Genomic DNA, 22,061 nt, shown 5'->3' with positions numbered 1-22,061 from the left:
AGCGGGAACCCGACAGCAGGAGGCCCCGGCCGGTGGAAGTCCTGTAGGCTCAGGTCCGGAACCCAACGGCCCATCTTCAGCGCCCGGTCCGGTGACGACCTTCCGCTTGCACTGCCTGCCTCGAATTCCCCTTGCTCTGGTCCCCCCAGGCTCCTGCTTCAGCTCTGGCCCACTTGTCTCGTTCTCATTGGAGATACTGCTGTTTCGTGGTGTCAAGCCATTGGGCCTTGAAATCTCCGTGTTCGCTGCCCATTGGATGTTTTACCTTTTGTTTACTTCACGTCCTGCCACGCATCCTCGTGCTTGACGCTCTTTAACGTCGTCATTCTTGTTTAAGCAGCACCGCACGTGCACTCTGGTATTTCTCCTTTTGTTTTTTTTTTCCGTGACGCGCACTTTTCGAAGGCGCGCACTTTGAACGCGCACCACACATCACAGTTTCTTATTGCAGCATTGCTCTAAAGAAATGGAAAGCTGCTTAAGCACACTGTAGTGGTTGTAGTTTCGAAATTACTTCGAGCGTCACTTTTCATCAATGTTAGAAACAGCGGCCCACAATTTCCAACACAGAAAGTTCCACCCACCCACCCCTAAGTATAGGGTGAGCATTTATTACAACGTATGCTGAATCTGTCAAGTTCCAAGGAAAAAGCTTCTCTTTATTTACATCGACAAAACAAAATCATGAACAAATCTGACCACCAAAGCTTGTGTCATCGTGAAGGTGCAAAAATCCGCACACCCGAGCATGAACAAGTTTTACATACCCGGCGCTTCAGCATAATGTCAAGCTTACATTAAAAAAAAAGGTGAACGCGACGTCCACGTGTCCACAACCACCCTGGTACTTACAGCCGACCTTTAAGAAAACGATTGCACGCGATCTTTTTCTCGCAAACAAAACCCAGATCGGCGCTTCCACACCATGCTGATGTGGCCTGAAAGCGCTCTACAGCCTAGCGCGGACACTGGAATTTCTCACAACCACCGTCACTAGCTTAAGCGCACAAGCTGTGCTGGTCAACACCCACGGAGGGCCATAAGCAACGCCTATCAGTCCCAGAGCCACGTCGCTGCCGTACCAACAAGCGGCGTTGGCATAGAGGAAACAGAAAGCCAAAAAAAATTATGTGAGCAGTTCACTCATCGGCAGTGCCACACTGCCTTGCAGAGGGGCGTCGTGTTTTGCCCCGCAATTGGGAAAGGCGTCTGCACGTCACACTCGCGATACGTTCTGGCGATCCCCACCTCTAAGACTGAAAGGACCCAACGAAGCTTGCAACTGAACAGTTGACCAATTGCGTAGTTAACTACGGCAGACGGCACCACGGTGGTTGCGGTGGTCACTTTTCGTCAAAACAGGTACCTCTACTTGTTGTGGCAAAACCCTGCATTCTATTAGAACATTCGCATCCCTGCAGAACAAAACTTCACAAAAACGACACAAAACAAGAATACTGAAACAATTTGGCTGATTTGTTGCTATCTGCACATAGAAAACCTTAGAGCTTGCTTTCTGTAGCACTGTCTTCCTGAAGCAATGCATTAACAGCTCGAGGTTCATTTGCTGAATTCTTCAAGCATGCAATGCCTGACCACCACTCCTGTGAGATTTCAATATGGCAAAACAATACTGCTGGCTATATCCTGCTCCTATTCTACAAAACCACGGCGTGAGCAGCTATTGTCATTATTTTACTCACTACAGAGTTCTTTCTGCACCACAATTATTTCGATCATTCTAACACTGTAATTTATAAACAGTAGACCCATCACAATGGGGCACACACAATTATTCTTTAACTACTGCCATAGTTTCTCTAACACCCAATTATTTTGCTTTATGAAGAGGTTACTACTCAGGAACAACACACTGTAAGAGTTCACAGAAAAAAGCATGCATGTAAACTTGTTGGGAACCATTAAATAGTGACAATATCAAAGGCTGCCTAAACAAAACAACACAAAGCTGTCTATACAAAATAACACATGAACCTTGGATTTGCACATTTCCGGCTTCAAGTCACCCTTTTTTTTTCTTAGAAAACTTATGCATCCGATACATGGGGGTCTGATTGTAGATAGGCAAACCTTTCATTATGTGGTATCTGGAGGGAATAAGTTGGAAGTGGTATCAAAAAGCTATTCGTTTTCTCATTTCTTACTTTTAAACTTCTCCCCAAAGGCTTGAATAGCAGACTTACAACAATAAATATGCAGTTCCTCCCTGCTGATCCAACAAAACAGTTCGGACCAAATGTTCCATTTTCATTATGCTTTAAAATACAAAGAGAAACTCTCACTACTCTGCATATTCATGCCACTAACATGAAAGCCCTGTATTGTGCACAATGATGAAAAAAAGAAATACATTAAATTGAATGTGTTTCCCATCTTAATCTCAACCGCCTGCTCCTCCCTAAAAGAGAATGTTCAAACAACATAATAGGCTTAAATTTACAAATCCACACACTTATACAAGATTTCTGTGTATACTAGACCAAAATGTTGTACATAGCTTCGTGTATTTGAGTATGATAGAACACAACAACTTAGAATGAGAGAAATATAAACATAAACCAGTGATGCATCACCATGCACTGAAACAGTGAACACAAAAAAAGTCACAGCTTCGCTACAAAAGTGCAGCAATGAACGGCATAGCAATGAATTGGAAGGGCACGCGCAGAATGGCAAGCAGATAGCAACGTGCCCCGCGTTTCTCACGTACAAATGACGCAGGAAACGTACTGATAGGTACAGATGAAGGCGAATAAACATCTTAAGTTGTTACTTTGCTGTGTATAAAAAGCGCACCCTTTTGTAAACGGAGAATGTGCGACGATTGCAGTGACCTTTGTGCACCCGGCAACTACAACATAATCGTTCCAGTGAAAGCCCAACGCCAGCCAAGGCGTACGATCCTCCCCACCGCAAGATGAGGGCGCGCGAGAGAGCCTCCACTCCCCTCCTTTCTGTGGGTCAAAGTACGCGTGGGATAATGTGGCGACGCGTGCTCGTTGTGCCATCTTGCTCATAATGCTGAAAACAGATAGCTCCCCTCCTCCCAAGATGCCCATCAACAGCGGTAAGTGGTAGACATAAATAGCTTGCCGCTTGAACGTTGAAAGAGGTGCTCCTCGGTGGCTCAGTGGTTAACACCTCGCATTCATGACTCCAAAGTCTCACGTTCGATTTCGCGCGCCGGAGTCTTTATCTCAGTTATTTTTTTTTCTTGCGTTTACATATATATAGATGCGTATGTTGTGAGTGACAGCGACGCCGACATCGATGCTGGCGGCAAAATTCAGTGGAGAGTGTCCATATAATTGCTATTGCAATAAAATATGTAGTGTATATATAACATACTAATGACAGCTATATTATAGAACTATTTTCTACGGTGAACTGTACAACACAACAGGGCTGCTATATTCAAGTTCTGCATGCATACACTGCAACAATCTTATAAAGTGATGCCACTTTCACTCTCTACATCCCAATACAGAAAATTAAAGCTAGTGCACCTCACATAAATAAGTTGCTTCAAACTGTATCTCAAAGTATCCTGTAAAGCATTATTGAATGAAACAAAGTTAACATCAATTTCTTTCTTTTATTGAAATAACAATTATATGGACACTCTCGGCTGGGTTTTGCCGCCAGCGTTGGCGTTGATGTTGACGTCGGCGTCGCTGTCATTCACTGTATATGTATACACATCTACTATATGAAAACACAAAAAAAATAATCCAGAAAAAGACTCCGGCACGCGAAATCCAACGTCCGACCTCTGAACTGTGACTGCGAGGTGTTAGCCACTGAGCCACAAAAGAGCACCTCCTTCAACGTTTAAAAGGCAAGCTATTTATATCTGCCCCTTACAACTGACGATGATCACCTTGGGAAACTATCGTGATTTCAGCATTACCAGTGAGATGGTGTAATAAGCGCGCGCCGCCACACCGACACAACGCGGTGGCGCGCGCTATCACCTCCCATGCGTACTTTGCCCTGCGGAAAGGGGACGCTCACGTGCACACTCGCTTCTCTCACAGTGGAGACAATCAATCGTATGCCTTGGGCTTTCCCCGGAACGGTTCTGTTGTAGTTACGGGGCACACAAAGGTCACTGCACTCGTTGCATAGTTTCTGTTTGTGAAATGGGCGCGCTTTTCAGACACAGCGAAGAAACAGCTAAGACGCTTATTTGTGTTCATCTGTACCTGTGAGTGCACTTCGTGCATCATGTGTGAGTGAGAAACGCGGGGCACGTTTCGATCTGCTTCCCATTCTACGCTTGACCTTTCAATTTGTTGCTATCGCGTTCATTGCTTCGCCTTTACAGCAAAGCTGTGACATGTCTAGTTACACATGCCAAAGCTTCTAGAAATTTAAATGCTTTATACCTTCATGCTTTTCTAAAAATGAAGAGCAGCACATTTTTCAATGGTGTGGACAAAGCGAGCTACTGTAATCTTGCCGACCGCCATAAAAAATGGACACACACAAAGAAAAAAGCAGCTTACAAGAAAACACGAAATGACAGCATGCCTACAGATAAGTCAAACATGTTTTCTGAGAGTTTGGCCACCTAACTGAAGCCATAACTTTGCATCCACTCAAAGCAAATGTGCCCATTTGCCTGCAATTCAAAAATAAATCTACTATATGTTGATGTTACACTTCAGTAACGATGTTTATGTTACATTTAGCTGCTTAAGGCATCATACAGATAACGCCTCCAGCATTTGTGAACATTGTCTTGTACTCAACTGCACAACCTTAAATTTGTAGCAAGAGGGAAGGGAAAGTAGAACTGACAGAAACAGCTGCCTTGGAATGAAAAATGCCTCTTGAAGCACACAAAGTGCCTTCTCAAGACAAGAAGCTGCAGCTTGGACAGTTACCAGTAATGGTAGCATGTGGTGGGTAGACCAACTATGAGCTGTACACACTGCCCAGATGTTTGGAACCAGCAACAAATGGCTCAACAGAAACTAACTAAATAGACAAGCAACAGTTGCCATTCGCAGTGAACCTCAAATTTTTTTTTTTGCAACACAGTACAGTAAAGGCAATAAATGAAAAGTATGTTCTGCGACATGGTAGAAATGCAGTAGAGCTAAGGCTGCCTTACCTTATTGCAGACTCATATACATACCCAGTGATCGGACAAATAATGAAACAAGAAATATCTGGCTGACCCATAATGACAAGTGCTACATAACTATAACAGTCCTTTAAAACTTCACAATACGCAAAACACTACAGTAGTTAATTCCCCTGAAGTACCAAGCTCCCATGGACAAGAGCAAAAGTGAATGCACAATTTGTGCCACTGGAGAAATTACTACAAGAGCCAAATCTCCAAGCAGCCATCATGTTAATTCATTCTGTTTTACTACTCCCTGCAACATTAACTTTGCAAATGGTCCCAATAAAAGGCGATGCAGATTGGTGGTTATGCCCCCCCACCCTTTTTTTATCACTAAAATAAATGAAAATGAATAGAATTTCTTTGGCTGAAACCAAACTGCAATGGTCCATAAGTCAAGTTTAAGAACTTATGAGCATATTACATTACAAAACCAAATTTACCAATTCAGCGTAACACCACGTTGAAATACAAATGAGTTTGAAAAGTAAAATATACGAACAGAAAGAGATGACCTCTTGACAACACATTCCTGGGATCACATGTACCATAGCCTTCTGAACTTACACCAACTAAACTACTTATTAGCTGGCGAAAGCAGTTCCAAACTTGACTGAGACCTGCCAGGCAGGTGTGGCTTTGAACTGTGCAGTCGCAAAGCCTGCGTGATGTTGCTCAGACTCTTGGACACATTCTCAATCTTGTCACGAAAAGCTGCATGGCACTGAAAAAAAATTATGCCAAATATAATGAAACTTTTCTGGAATACAATCACACGAGTTTATGCTCCTTTGCAGCAATTCAGGTTAAATACTATAAAATTCTCTTCCCTCCACCCCAGAAGAAAAAAAAGCCAAACATAGTCGGCTCTGTTTCGTCGTGTATCTAAAGGGGCCCTGCAACACTTTTTGAACATGGTCAAAAAACGCTGCCGATCGGTAGTAGAGGCTCCCAACAACACGCGAGCCAAATATCATAGCGCAGTACGCGGCCTGGAATTCACAATAATTACCAAAGTCAACAGAATATTCCTTTCTCTTCTCTTGACAAATCACACAATAAGCCCAAAATCACTATTTGGCTGATTTGAACATGGTGCGCTCGGTCGTTACAGAGATCACCATGAAAGGCCGTCACTTGTCCACACGTGCGCACTCGATCGCACTGAAAAAAAGTGTGCATTCAAAGAAAAAAAATAAAAAAGCGCTCAAGGTTACGAGGCATGCGTGACGCTTTTTGTTTGCCCCTCCCATCCCTCCCTGCTTAGCTACCAGCACTTTTGTCAGGACGAGAGAAGAGAGAATGCGATTGCAGCGTGTGACAAATCTTTGTAACTCCGCTCTTGCTGGACGGATTCTTAAAATTTTTATGACGTTTAATTTGTGAAGCAATATGCTTTTCCAGTGAATTATTTCCATGGTTAGCCAAAAAGTGTTTCAGGACTCCTTTATCTAAGTAGGATATGACCCGGTCAATTTTAAACAGGCAAAACTAAAGAAAGTACAGAAATGTGCACCGCAATAAGTGCCGGCTTTTAATGAATTGACCATTTGCGCAATCACCAAGCTGGCTTTCCTGTAAGGTTTTCCAAATCAAAAAGTCTCTTTCCCCGACTGCTTTTCTCACTCATTGTGTTTTTGCCTTCCCCCAACTTTCTTCTTTAGAACGATAAGTGTGTCGCCCGCCATGCGATCTGAGGGTTTGTTCGAGGAGGGACAACCACACAGTCATTGTTGGGGGCCAAAGTCGTTCTGTCACACTCGCCTGTCTTCACTGAAATAGGATTGGTAAAAGCAGATTGATCGAGAAAACCAGTTTGGGCACGAGAGTTTTTTTTTTCTTTACAGGAAAGCCGCCTTTCCGCTAATGGTCAATTTCCGCTAATGGTCAATTTCCGCTAATGATTTCCGCTAATGGTCAATTGCAACAAGCGTACATTCACACATTGATGAATCTTCCCATCTTTTGGGCAGTGAAAAACTAACTAGGGCAAGAAATGTAGTTCCTCAAGCCCTGTGGTAACCAGCGTCACGGGTGATTAACGAAGTTCCCACCATATCCTAACTGCTCTGGAGGCCTTCTATTTTGGGTATATCTCCACAGAGAATAGGCTGACAATGTCATCAGTGGCACTGCCTGTAGTGAAAGTTGTGCCAGTTCCTCACAGTCTATTCCTTCATCGAACACTCCTTCCTCAGAACTACTGAACTAATCATTTGTTACGACAAGATGTTGGCAGTTACGTGGTGTGACATTCCCCTTTTCAGTCTTAACAACACAATGCCAGGGCCGCATTCTGCTGATTACCTTTACCTTCATTGCCCATAGAACCAGAAAACTTAGGACCCAGACAACTTATCCTTTCTGAGAGGGCAGAAGTCGTGCGGGCCCTCGTTGTCAAAATCTGGTTATTATTTTTTACCATTTTTAATGACCCCGTCTTCAAACAGTTTTATGAGTACTGCACATCGCATCTAAATGAGGTGCAAGAGCCTTAAATCTTTCTCCAAAAAGAACAAGCCCAAAGTGAGCCATCATAGCAGTTCAGGGATCTAAGGAAGCTAACGCAGTCTTGCAATTTCAGCACACTGGCAGACTATGATACAGGATCAAACTATCTTTGGAACGAACAATTGCAAAGTACAAAAAAAGCTGCTGTGTGATAAGCTGACATTAACAAAAGCAGAACAAGTATGCAAGGCAGCCGAGTTATCTGTGGTCCAAAAGAAGCTCTGGGAATGAGAACACCAAGTAGACGCACTGAATATGAGGTCTAGCCTTGAAGTTTCTGCAGCACAAAATGGCGTCATTATGGAAAAAACGTGCGTCAAAACTGCTACGGTAGGGTCAAGTACCTGACCCAGAAGTGTTCACGTGCCACACATGAGGATAAAAACATGCAGCTTGACCGTCACACTTATCCAGTAATACGGTGGTAAACAACATATTTGCACAGCGCAAAACTATGAGTAGTTACGACGCAACTACAGAAGAAGAGACAAGGACAGAAAGAGCGTGGTAAAATCATATTGCTGCTCATTGCCGCACCAACAAGCAGTGGCAGAAATCGAAAGCACAGAGAAAGACTTAGACATGCGAGATATATTACAATCAGGTAAGGTCAGTGATATACAAGACTGAATAGTTAAGGCACAAGAGGTGAACAGCGTGCTCGAGGTTAGGGTGAACATGAATGCTCAAGCTAATCTTCTGCTGTACTGCATATATCAAAGCTTCCATCATGCCAAGAATGCAAGTGAACCCAAGAAGCTCCATATTGTCTTTGTATGACGACGGATCCTTCGGCATTGTGACAACCATAGGCTGTGTAAGTACACATTGACTCTTTTTGGGGTAAAGCAGAAATGCCAGGCGGCTATTCTAGAACTACACTATAGACTTTTCGAACAATCAGTGAACATGGTAGTGACAACCAACAATAAAAAAAAATGATGAAAGAGTTCCACTGAGTTTTTCTCAATGATACGGCACACCTTCCATGCCAATATTGGATGGCACTGTAGGATGGTGCAGTTTCCATTGTGCAGATGGCCTGATGTGTACCTATTTTCTTGCAAGAGCCATTAAGTAAGAAACTTGATCGAATGCTGAAGGTGGCCATCACAGCAAAAAGAGAGGAGCCAACAGACTGGGTGAATCTCGTAGTGATTGTGAGGATGCATATTCACAAACTGAGAGCATGCATGTATTCTACATGCATGAGTGCGAACACTGCTAAATGCTTCAATGAGAAGAAATCGAAGCAGAAAAAGTAGGAGCGAAGTACATTGCTCTCGTCTGAATACTAGGTGAGAATTTTACTATATATCATTAATAATTAGTTATTCTTGGGGTTTAATGTCCCAAAACCACCATATGATATGAGAGATACCGTAGTGGAGGGCTCCAGAATTTTCGGCTGCCTGGGATTTTTCAAAGCACGCTTCAACCTAAGCACATGGGCCTCAAGCATTTCCACTTCCATTGAAAATGTGGACGCTGCAGTCGGGATTTGATCCCATGACCTGCGGGTCAGCGGCCGAGTACCTTAGCCACTAGACTACTGTGCCAAGTACCAGATACCGTTGATGACGAGGCTTCCAGAATATGTACATTTACAAAACTCCACTCTGACGTTTTTGAGACTGCCATTCGGAATCACAGTGGCCTATGAAGTTTTCCAAAAGACCATGAATCAATTATTTGACCATAGAGTGAGTGTTTATGTACACGATATTCTCATATGGGCTCCCAAAAAAAAAGAATGCAACAAATGATTAAGAGCAACCCTGGAAGCAGCACGTAATCCAGGTCTTACTCTGAACAAGAAAAAATACGAAACAGGGGTTTCGTTTCGTAAACTGTATGCCTAGCTTGTCAGCACCTGCTGACAAGCTAGGCATACAGTTTACGAAACGAAACCCCTGCTGACAAGCTAGGCAAACAGTGAATTCTAGGCTTCATGAATTTTGAGAAGTCTCTTTTTTTCGTAAGCACGAAAAGCTCAACTGATGAGCCAGCTGATAAAGACACAAAGTTCATGTGGACTGAAAATCATGCCAGGAAAACGAAGCAGCTATCTTACATAACTGCTTCAACATGGAGCCTGTATTGTCTACATTGGACCACAAAAGAGAAACCAAAACACAAAGACATCAAATTTTTACACGAGTGTGCATGTACATTCAGCACAGGCAGCGTTTCTCACACAGTCATGACATGACTGGCAAGATCACTTAATAGTGTGTAAGGTGCAGCGATCCTGAAGTCTGTTTCACATAGATATGCAGGACTTGAGTGTGCTAATCGACCTGTGTATCTTATTGATACTGCAGAGAAAAATATTATCCAAAATTTGAGGGGGGAGTAAGGCTCGTGATAGGTTTGCCCCGATAGCTGGCGAGTGTCGCCACGAAACTTTTCCTGTCAGTATATTGAGTAACATCAGTGAAAACCACTTCCTTATTATTGGAGTGACTACGGTAATGCATTGCGCCCTGGTTCAACGCTGCCCCCCGTGGTGTTGGGGGTGCATGTTGCAGGGCAACGGGAACACGCATACTTGCTCGCATAAAGTTCTTGGAATTTCAACCTTGATGCCGTGCTGCTATAGTATGTGACACCCTGTTTCTCGAGCACGTACGGCACACACCAAAGCCGCAGAGGAAGCAGCCATAGCACTGTCCCTCACACAGACTGAAGTGACGTACATAATTAGTGCTTCGTAAATGGCGATTCACAACTTTGCGAACGGCCGCATCTTATAAGAGGCGTTCTACATACTGCGCAGCATCCCATTCATCCAGGAGAGGTCGTCTTTGATAACTGAAAGCACCTGCTACGGACCCCGGTAGAGTTACTGTACATGCTATCTTTAGGTAGCAGAGTTGCGCTTCTGGTAGAACTCGCTGCTCGTGCCCCCATTTGCTAAGCACGCTCACGTGCGCAAAAAGCATCAGTTTGAAGAAAAGGCAACTTCACAGCCATGCGAGTGCTGATGACTGCCGCACCACTGGCACCATCACCACCACTGCCCCAGTAGTTCGGTGGGGCGATCAGGATGAGGGCGGAATTCACTTCGTTAATGTTGTGGTTGTGTCGCCTGTTTTTAGTAAATGTCAGTGTTATTGGTGCCTGTGCACAGCAGCATCATGACTTGGTGCTGTGAAAATGCCATGGTGACAGGATGCTGTGCTCCCCACTGCTAAAATCAACAAAAACAACAAAAAGGCTTTCTTCTACATTTCATGTATGCAAGTCCATGGTGACCGTGACAAAAAAAGTAAGTGCCAAATCTGCAACTCGCTAAGCTAGGTATATTGGGCCAAGTTATCAACGACCGTGTACTGCTCTCACCATCTTGTATTTTCGAAGTTCAAATTAAACTCTGCCTTTTCAAACAGTTGACAGAAAAAATCTACACTGCAAGTAATGAGTTGGCATGAGCAATAATGATCATGACACTAAATGCTCAAGCGAAAGGTAGTTCTGGCAATAAAGTACGCCAAATTTATAATTAAGTACATTGCAAGTATAGTTGAATAGGCATGAAATATACATTAAAGCTTGTATATTGCTCGCGACAGTACATTCGTCAGTGATCAAATTTGTCACTGCAGGTCAAATGTGTCGGCAATTTTATATGACTCACCGCTTATTTCAGCAATACAGTACGCTCCAGAATGAATCATCATAAGTGTCAAGCCTGACTGACAGATGATTACAAAGCGTGGTTATAAATCTGATGGCAGTATTCTTGTGACTATGTACAGACAGTAATAAGGTATGTATTCTTTTACGTGTGCTCCTTGACATACATCGAACGGGCGAAATGACAAAATTGTGTGCAAGTGAATGTTTGAATATGCACCTTGCAGGTCTATCAAAACAATATAATTCAGGCCGGGCACTGTGCGGCAATGTATTCAAAGCTTCACCGAGTGTTTTCTTTACGCCACAGCTACATAGATATGCTGAAAATTCTCGTTTTCTTGAGTTATTTGCAAAACACGGTTTTAGCTAGTACATATTTTATCGAACCACCTACTTAATAACTTGAAATGCTGTGCCAAAAACTTTGTGAAATGCGCTATTTGCAGAGCTCAATTTGTCGGGAATTGTGTACACGATTCTTGATCAATTAAGCTCTGCAAACAGGTTTTCCCATTTCATTTTTTTAAAACAAAAGTAGTACTTCCTATGGTGACTGCCATCAAACAAGCTATGACCCCAGTACTACCTAAAAGCATTAATTGTTCGAGTTTTTTTTTTTTTTTTTTTTGTTCTTCGAAGTGAAAGTCAATGTGCCAACGACAGGTTATGACAAGCGCAAAAGCTCATGAAGCCGTTGGGCCGTGTCGGCTTCTACATTTGGAAGGGGCGGATTTCCTGCATGACGTGGGCGCCTCAGCGAGCAAGATGGTGCACCTATGTGCAACTCTGGTACCTAAAGATAGCATATACAGTAAGTCCCGATCCCGGCACACACCAGACTGACAACCCCCAACGAAGTCGCTCACTGCATTGCTCAAGGCCTCACTCACCGAGCATCGTCGGAAAACAAGGAACCCCTGCAAGATACTGCAAACGTCTGGCCATGGGAGGGTTATACGACCAGGTTTAACAATATCATCACACACTACCAGTTGCAAGGGACGCATATACCCACCCCTTCATGCTTGGCTAAACAGGACGCAAGTGGTACACTATGGAGAATTACAAACATATTCGTACAGAAACCCTAGACTCATGCACGCCATGTATCCAGACATTTACACTACAAACACATGCTTGTCGTGTGGTGAGATTGCCACACATAGTCACATGCTGTGGGAGTGTAAGGGCTTAATAGACAATTTAAACAGCGCCAATTCATCCATCGCTTCCACTACCAGCCTCCACTCGCGCAGGCAGATCGCACTGCTCAGCTTGAACCTGACACTCTGAACTTGGCTTGAACTTGGCACCCTGGGCCTTCCAGGGTGCCAAGCAAGCCACTTTAAGACAAGGTCTTGGAACCACGTCCCCTGTAGGTGCCCAGGCCCACTAAAAGGCGTCGTAATTAAATCTTCTTAATTCGGCGATAAAGCTAATGTTGTTCTTCCAAAAGGAACAGCCTCCCTGTGGCCCCATTTCCAAAGGCCCAAGCCAAATAACATTGGACCCATCTAGCACTTATGCAATACAGGGATGTGTGGAAGCCTGTTGCTTGCACTTCTCAAGTACTGACCAAGACCCTGGAAAGATACTCTCAGATTGAAACAGAAGCAATGGCAGTGGTGTTCAAAAAACTGAATGACTTCGTATATGAAATGGTCACCGACCACTAATCACAATCTAATAGCAATTTTGCAGAAAGCCATTATTGAAATGCCACTGCAATTCTAGCATTTTTTCCTTTGGCAGTTGAAGTATGATTTCTAACTACAGTTTGTTCCAGGAAAATGTTTTGAGCTGGCAGACATGAAGCCACGAGACCTGGCATAGGAAATCACGACATGTAAGTGCATGCAATAAGAATTCTTTTGTCACTGGTTAATAAATCAAATCAAGCTTATTTGTCACAAGAAACGAACAATGAAACACATTTAAAAAGTGTCAGCAAAGCCATAAAGAACAAGCCTAGATCAGCATATCAATACAAGGTCTTGCGTTTTGATAAATTATTATATTGATTGATTGATTTGATATGTGGGGTTTAACGTTCCAAAGCCGCCATATGATTATGAGAGACGCCGTAGTGGAGGGCTCCGGATATTTCGATCACCTGGGTTTCTTTAACGTACACCCAAATCTGAGCACACGGGCCTGCAGCATTTCTGCCTCCATCGGAAATGCAGCCGACGCAGCCGGGATTCGATCCCGCGACCTGTGGGTCAGCAGCCAAGTACTTTAGCCACTAGACCACTAGACTATATACCCAGCACAAAAACTCAAAATTATATACCCTACTAAAAAGAGAGAACTAGCTGCAAAAAGAGTTTTTCAAGGAAAAAAGTATGCTATAACTACTTGTATAATAATGAAATTATTGTAAGCTAATAAGTCAGACATATAAAATAGCTCATAAGCAGTGGCCAAGCATGGTTTATTAGCGGCATTTTACTAATACACCACGCAATGTACAAGATGCTATTCTATTTAAATCCTCCACCACCCCTTCCAAGTACTGCCAACAATAAAAACACTCCCTACATCTATATTTTACACATCTGAGGGCCAATTACCTGGAATGGCCCGGAATAATGATTTCAGTAAGCACAGTGGCCTAACCTTGTATTCCAAAACATCAAAAAAAAAAAAAGAGAAAGAGAGAAAGATCCTACCCATTGAGTTGCTTTTTTTACAAAACAATTTTCCAACAAAATGAATTTTTTCATTTGGATCATTCGATATACCACTTAGGGCCTTGTTTATCCATAAAAAATCAAAAAGCATAATCAAGTAGACATAAGAAAACTTTCATGAATACAGACTGGTTCCAGCACCTGTCAGCATGTAAATAAGGTACTAGTATGGATAGGAAGTGTAGTAGGACGACTTTGTGTGTTTGAATTTTTTGTGAGAACTTCATTTCAATCTACATTGATCAAGATTGCAAGAATGTTTTACACAATTTAAATGTGAATCACACAAGAAGTTGATACAACCATTTGGCTGTGTACACTCAAACCTTGATATAACGAATTCAGATACCATGGATTATCGGTTATAACTAAGTGAAGAATACTAGCTATGTCATAGATACAGCATTAGGAATAATTGTTTATATTTTTTTTTCATTGAACAAAGCATTTTCGTGGCAGATTTGACTGTTATTATGAGATTTGCATGTACAAACAGTACATTCACTGTAAATGAAAATTACTTAAACAGAACTTCTGCTTAAACAGAACTGCCTTTGATAGGATTGGTTCCGTACTAGTATTTTGCACCCCTTTTCATTTCCCAGTAAATTGAAGTGCTGTTCAATGATACGGATACGGAGCGTCGTGAGCTGGGAAAAAGATGAGGGTTGATCAGCGCACCAGAAAAACGGGGTGTCCTTCTTCAGGAGGTTTGTGAGTGGGCGTGCAATGATGGCGAAGTCCTTAACAAACCGTCGAAAATAGGAGCACAAGCCCACAAAACTGCGAACGTCCTTTGTTGACATCGGAACAGGAAATTCCGTGACGGCACGAATTTTCTCGGGATCCGGGCGGACTCCTGCGGCATCAACGATGTGGCCAAGTACGGTTATTTGACGACGAGCAAAGTGGCATTTTGACGAGTTCAGTTGAAGTCTGGCTCGACGAAAAACTTCAAGAATTGCTGATAAACACTTGAGATTAAAGTCGAATGTAGGCGAGAAAACGATAACGTCGTCTAAATAACATAAGCAGGTTGACCATTTAAACCCTTGGAGTAATGAGTCCATCATTCTTTCGAATGTGGCCGGCGCATTACAGAGACCAAAGGGTATACCTTTGAAGTGATAAAGCCCATCAGGAGTGACGAATGCGGTCTCTTCACGGTCCATCTCGTCCACAGCGATCTGCCAATAGCCAGATCGAAGGTCGATAGAGGAAAAATACGTAGCACCGTAAAGGCAGTCTAAGGCATCGTCAATTCTAGGCAACGGGTAAAGATCTTTCTTCGTAATTTTGTTGAGATGCCTATAATCTACACAAAAGCGCCATGTTCCATCCTTCTTTCTGATCAGGACGACAGGAGAAGCCCAGGGGCTACAAGAGGGCTTGATTACGGATGTGTTACGGATGTGTTACGGATGTGATGTTATTATATATTACTACGGATGTGATGGATTTATTTACACTGAAAAATGTCAGCGCTCTACCATCACGGCCGAATCACCATCGCTCGAGAGCGTCCGATCTTTTCTTCTTCTTCGCTTTTTAAGTCCGCGTTACATTTTCCTCTGGGCCAGACGAAGCTCACCGAGCGAGTAGAAGCAATCGGTTGTTGTAGGGCTTCAATCGGGCAATGTGCACAATTTGCGTCTTGCGCGAACGCCGGTTCTGAGCTGTCACTTTCGCAACAGCGTGATGTCACTTAACCACTGAATAATGACAAATGGTCCTGAGTACTTAGAAAGAAACTTCTGGCAAAGTCCCTTCTTTCGAACGGGCGTCCACAGCCAGACCAAATCACCTCTAGCGGAAGTCACGAGCGGGTGTTTTGCTTTGTAACAGTCTTTCGTGCGTGCGTGGGCAGAAAGAGTTCGGAGCCGAGCAAGTCGACGAGCTTCTTCGGCGTGACACAAAGTCTGCGCGACACTGGTGTTTTCGTTTGTCGAAAAATGAAGTATGATGTCAAGGAAACTTTGGGGATGACGAGCACAGAGAAGAAAGAAAGGCGTATAACCAGTGACTTCGTGTTTCGGGGTATTAAAGGTGTATGTAACAAAAGGTGTATGTAGGAAGGTATATAACAGCTGTATCTTGCCGGTACTTAGCTACGGAGCAGAAACCTGGAGACTTACAAAGAGGGTTCAGCTTAAATTGAGGACGACGCAGCGAGCAATGGAAAGAAAAATTGTAGGTGTAACCTTAAGAGACAAGAAGAGAGCAGAGTGGATTCGGGAACAAACGGGGGTTAAGGATATCATAGCTGAAATCAAGAAGAAGAAATGGACATGGGCAGGGCATGTAGCGCGTAGACAGGATAATCGCTGGTCATTAAGGGTAACTGACTGGATTCCCAGAGAAGGGAAGCGGGTTAGGGGGAGGCAGAAGGTTAGGTGGGCAGATGAGATTAAGAAGTTTGCGGGTATAAATTGGCAGCAGCAAGCACAGGACCGGGTTAACTGGCGGAACATGGGAGAGGCCTTTGTCCTGCAGTGGACGTAGTCAGGCTGATGATGATGATGATGATGATGAACAAAAGGTAATACGGCATCCCAGTTCTTGTGATCTGCTGCGACGTACATTGAAAGCATGTTGATGATGGTACGATTGGTGCGTTCAGTCAGGCCATAGGTCTGATGGTGGTATGGCGTGGAATGGCGATACTGACACCCACAAAGCCGTAGCAACTCTTCGACAACGTCAGCGGTAAACTGCCGGCCGCGATCACTTATCACCACACGAGGGGCCCCGTGACGAAGTATGATCGAGTGCAGAAGAAACCATGACACATCAGATGATGTGGCTGAAGCAACCGACATCGTTTCAGTATACCGCGTCAGGTAATCGACGCACACAATAATCCAGCGGCAGCCGGTGGTAGACTTGGGGAAAGGACCCAGTAAATCTATGCCGACTTTTTTTAATGGTGATGTCAGTGGCTTAACCGGCTGCAGTGGGCCGGCCAATGGTGTGGTAGATTGTTTGTGGCGTTGGCAAACATCACAACTTGCGACGTAGTGCTTGGCGGTCTTCCAGAGTAGAGCCCAGTAAAAATGTCGGATACGGTGAAGCGTTCGGGCAAATCCAAGGTGCCTAGATGTGATGTCATCGTGCATGGCATGGAATACCGCAAGACGCAGGCATTGTGGCACGACGAGGAGTAGTGTGGAGCCATGGCTGGAGCAATTCTTGCGATATAGTAGGGCGTCATGAATCACGAATGGCATGGCACGTTTAGAGCTACGAGCCACATCAATCATTGGTTTCAGCGAAGGGTCACGCTGTTGCTCGTGATGGAAGACTAGAACGTCCAAATTTGGGAAGTTGGATGAGATTGCGGCCAGGTAGTTGTTGAAATCATCATCATCAGCATCCACAGTCGAAGATGGAAGACGAGATAAGCAGTCGGCATCTGCGTGACATCGACCGCTCTTGTAGGTGACAGAAAAGTTATATTCTTGAAGCCGTAAGGCCCAACGAGCCAACCGACCAGTTGGGTCACGTAGTCCGACGAGCCAACAAAGAGAATGATGATCTGTGACAATCTCGAACTGCCGGTCGTACAAATAAGGTCTGAACTTTTGGACGGCGAAAACAACTACAAGACATTCCAGTTCGGTGACTGTATAATTCCTCTCCGCCTTAGTCAAAGTACGACTTGATACGCCACGATGTGCTGGCCGCTGTCGTGATACTGAACTAGCACGGCACCAACACCGATACCACTAGCATCTGTATGCAGTTCCGTAAGTGCCTCCGGGTCGAAATGGCGCAAGAGGGGCCCGGAAATAAGCAAATACTTCAGCTGCTCGAAAGCAGCCTCACACTCAACGGTCCATCGGAATAGGGCGTTTTCGCGGAGCACCTCTGTTAGGGGATGAGCAAGCTGGGCGAAGTCTTTGATAAACCGACGAAAATAAGAACACAGGCTCACAAAGCTACGGGGATCCTTCACAGACGTTGGTTGCTTGAAGTCTCGGACAGCACTGCTTTTTTGTGGGTCTGGCCGTATACCGTCCCTGTCGGCTAGATATCCAAGCACAAGGGCTTGACGCTCACCAAAATGACACTTCTTTGCGTTTGAAACGAGACCAGCTTGTTTGACGCAATCTAGATCAAAGCTAAGCCGATAGTTGTGCTCGTGGAATGTCTTGCCAAAAATAATTACATCATTGAGATAACACAAACATATCTCCCATTTGAGACCGCGAAGGATGGAGTCCATGAATCGCTCGAAGATGGCTGGGGCATTGCATAAGCCAAACGGCATAACGTTGAATTCAAATAACCCATCAGGCGTGACAAAAGCAGTCTTCTTTTCGTCAGATGGATGCATTGGTATTTGCCAGTATCCAGACCTTAGGTCGACGGACGAAAAGTATGCGGCCGAGTGCAGACAATCAACACCATCGTCGATCCGTGGTAGCAGATACACGTCTTTCTTTGTGACGCCGTTGAGACGGCAGTAGTTTACACAAAATCGCCAAGAGTTGTCTTTCTTTTTTACCAATATAACAGGAGCTGCCCAGGGACTGCTTGACTCTTGAATAACGCCTTTCTGCAGCATGTCGTTGACCTGATCGGCGATCACTTGCCTCTTTGACGGGGATACGCGATAGGGTTTCTGGCATATCGGTGTAGCATCTCCCATGTTGATGCGGTGGTGCATACGGGATTCGGGCAACATGGAACAATGCTTGTTTTGAGCGAAATCAAAGACTCCCGCGTAGCGTGTAAGCACCTCCTCGAGGACATTCTGCTCGGAAGAAGGCCACGACTTATTGATCATTCGTTTTATCTTGGCTGAGTAGCTGGGCGCAGTCTGACTAATGGCTGGAGACTCTGAGACCATTCTGACGTCAATTGTGGCCTGCTCCTCGAATGTTCCCAGTCTGAATCCGGTTGCTAGAACAACACGCTCTGAGGCTGTGTTGAGCGCCCACAAGCAAGCATGTCTTTCGATGGCTGTAAGGACAGACCGTGGGACCAGCACATTCTTCTTGATGGCGTTTGCATGATCAGGCTCCACAAGTCCAGTGCAGGGTCCTGAGCGGACATGAGAAGAGCATACAGGTACAGACACTGGTGTCCGACCAGGGATCGTCACATCTTCAGACAACGAAAGCGCATCGATGGGCAGAGTCGGAAAATCGTCAACTATTGCAGCGGGCAACGTACTTTGTAGAAGAATCTCTACAGTTCCACAGTCAAGCGTAGCGCCGCAGTCATGAAGGTGGTCTATCCCTAAAATGACGTCATGAGTTGCGCGAGCCAGTACAGTGAATTCAACTCGGAAATTTTGTCCACCAATCGTGAGTACAACTGAACAAATACCAACAGGGCATAACCCTTCGCCTCCAACTCCACGAAAAGTTTCTTTATGATTACACGCGAACATAACTTTGTGACCCAAAAAACGATGTTTGAAACGAAGACTCATAATCGAAACAGCAGCACCAGTGTCTACAAGAGCAAGAGTATCTACACCGTCTATACACACACGCACTTTGTTCATCAACATCACAGCAGAAGGAGGAATTGGCGAAACTGACCGTCCCGTGACCACACCTGTATCGGTCGCACCAGTTAGTTTCCCAGCTGATGCGGGGAAGGTGACCCACGACGCGAAAACGGCGAACGGCGGGACCGTGTCGGAGGCGGCGTCAGGCTTCGCTTGGAAGTGAGGGACTCGCTGCGAAATTCGTTAGGCCATTGCTGTCGGGGACGGTGGTCGGCCGGGTGAAATGTCCAGGTTTCGTGCATACGAGGCGAGTACGTCGAAAAACGTAGCGGCACAGGCGTTTCGTACATATGAGCCGGATACGTCGAAAAATGTGGCGGTGCAGGCGGCCGTCTGGGACAGAAGCGCGAAATATGCCCTAGGAGACCGCATGTGTAGCAAACGGGGACTTGTCGGCTTACATTAGCAGGAGCAGAAGTGCCAGAAGTACGCGGAGACGGGTCGTACTCCGCAGGAACATTTTGTGATGACGCATAGTAATCTTCTGGTCGAGGCCTGGTTGATGACGGTCAGAGGTCCGCAGCGGCACATCAAGATGATGACATCCAGTGGTGGCCGTGACCCGCCGGGGAAAACAGAAGCCGCGGGGTGAAATCTGCAGTTTCTGTGCGTGGTCGGTTTTCGACGTGGTGCTCTCGCATCCAGTAGGGAGGTGGTTTGGGGCACGCGGCAAACGAGCATTGGTTGTGAACATCACCTGCTTGAAGTCGTACGAGCTCTTCTCGAGCTACCCGACATACAAGGAAGGGAATGTCTTCGCAGGTGGCGACGTCCATACTTGCAACAGTGGGAACATTGTTCAAGCGCCCGAACTTGGGTAAAATTCTCCGGGTCTTCAACGCCTCGAATGCGCGACAGTGCTGCCTGAAAATAGAAGGAGTGTTCAAGTGTTCTTTCATTATCAAAAAATTGTGCACATCCTAGGCGATGCCTTTTAACAAATGACCAACTTTGTCTTCATCAGACATATTTGCGTTGACAATCCAGCAAAGCTTCAATATTTCTTCAACGTAGGTTGTGCACGTTTCGCCGGGCAACTGAGCACTATGTGACAGCATTTGCTCAGCTTTCTTTTTCATAGAACTCGTGTCCCCAAAGCTGGCCTTCAGTTCCTTGACAAATATATCCCAAGTGGGGAGGACATGTTGATGGTTCTCAAACCAAAGCAAGGCTGTCCCGGCAAGGAAGAATACTACGTTCACGAGCTTCGTCGGTGCACCCCCTTCATAGTAGCGGCTTACTCTGTCGAAGTGTTTTAGCCAAGCGTCCACGTCTTCGTCAGTTTTACCTGAGAATATTCGTAGCTCAGGTGCCAAGTAGTCTGGTTGTCGAGGTCGACGTCCACCTTGTGCCGTGTCGGTGGCACTGGTGGATGCAGCAGCGTAGTACGTCAATGGGATTGCTGTGTCGTCATTCATGCTGATGTTGTCCAGGGGGTAGGTCAGCTACGCGTCTGCTTTTTCGAAGAACTTCTGCTGCGGGGTCCAAGATGGCAAGTTACCCTGCATTGCTCGACCAAAGCTGTTACGAATGTGATGGGCTTATCTACATTGAAAAATGTTAGTGCTCTACCGTCACTGCCGAATCACCATCGCTCGAGAGCGTCCGATCTCTTCTTCTTACTCGCTCTTTCAGTCCGCGTTACAATATTTTCCCAATCCCTTCGGGTTTCATTTAATGAGAATTTACTGTACTTAGTAGTTAACAGGCAGCAGAACCAGACTACATTTGTGGGCCAGTTAGTTCATGCTCTGATTCAGGCAAGCTACACAGCCAAGTGAGATGTCAAACAATGTACATAAAGGTGCATTCTTGCTGTAAGATTCCAGCGTAAACAAAACAAGCATAAATTCAATACCTCTTTATTAAGTTGTTAGAATGAAAATGCTGCTCGAAGCACAATCAATTCACAATTCCTTCTTAACGTATGCACGATGAGTAATACACTGTGCCGGAATACATTAAATAGATGGCACACACAAATTAGAGAAGCTGTTCTTCTTACAATGTCTTCCTAAGCTAACAATATTCGAGTCTCATACTTAGACAGGACAAGTGAAAAAACGCTTTCTTCTGAGGAAGCTTCGGCTAGGTGGATCCTATCCAAGAACGGAAACAAAGCAGTTTTCGAAGTGACCAATGCACCAGTTTTACATAAAAAGTCACAGTTTCAACATTTGGGCACAAAAATGAATGCAATAGTAACAAACTGGAATGTTATCTGATGCAAGACCAGTACCTAACTCCTTCAGCATCCAACCTAATTTAACAAAACACTAGCATAAGAAGACGCAGCTACTGCAGCGAGAAAAGCAATCTTCATGCTGTCTATTGCTATTGCCAAGGGACCTTATACATAATCTTATGGCAACGCTGGCTTTGACAGCAAAACGCATCTGGAGTGATCATAAAATTGCTATTGCAACACAAAAACAGTTCAAGCCTACTTACTGTAGAAAATGGATATATTCTGTTTTTGTAGATTTCTCTGTAGATTTCTTCCAATATGTTTATGTAGGGTTCTTCAATGCCCTGA

General features: G+C 44.7%; 1 protein-coding gene across 8 annotated transcripts in view; it reads right to left on the bottom strand.

Moving 5' to 3' along the window:
* Nucleotides 1–638: 638 nt before the first annotated feature.
* The window catches only part of LOC119187444 (uncharacterized), a 134,349-nt gene continuing 112,926 nt past the window's right edge, over nt 639–22,061 (bottom strand). For 4 of the 8 annotated variants that reach the window (XM_075878726.1, XM_075878727.1, XM_075878728.1 and 1 more), the window contains one exon: nt 639–5,882. In XM_075878726.1, the coding sequence (XP_075734841.1) occupies nt 5,736–5,882 (147 nt within the window). In that variant the 3' untranslated portion in view covers nt 639–5,735. The remainder of the gene's footprint in view (nt 5,883–22,061) is intronic. The other 4 variants (XM_075878732.1, XM_037435555.2, XM_075878730.1 and 1 more) reach the window with 3 other exon arrangements.

The sequence above is a fragment of the Rhipicephalus microplus genome, chromosome X (genome assembly GCF_043290135.1).
Source record: "Rhipicephalus microplus isolate Deutch F79 chromosome X, USDA_Rmic, whole genome shotgun sequence".
Taxonomy (NCBI): domain Eukaryota; kingdom Metazoa; phylum Arthropoda; class Arachnida; order Ixodida; family Ixodidae; genus Rhipicephalus; species Rhipicephalus microplus.
This window is presented reverse-complemented; position numbering and strand designations above follow the sequence as displayed.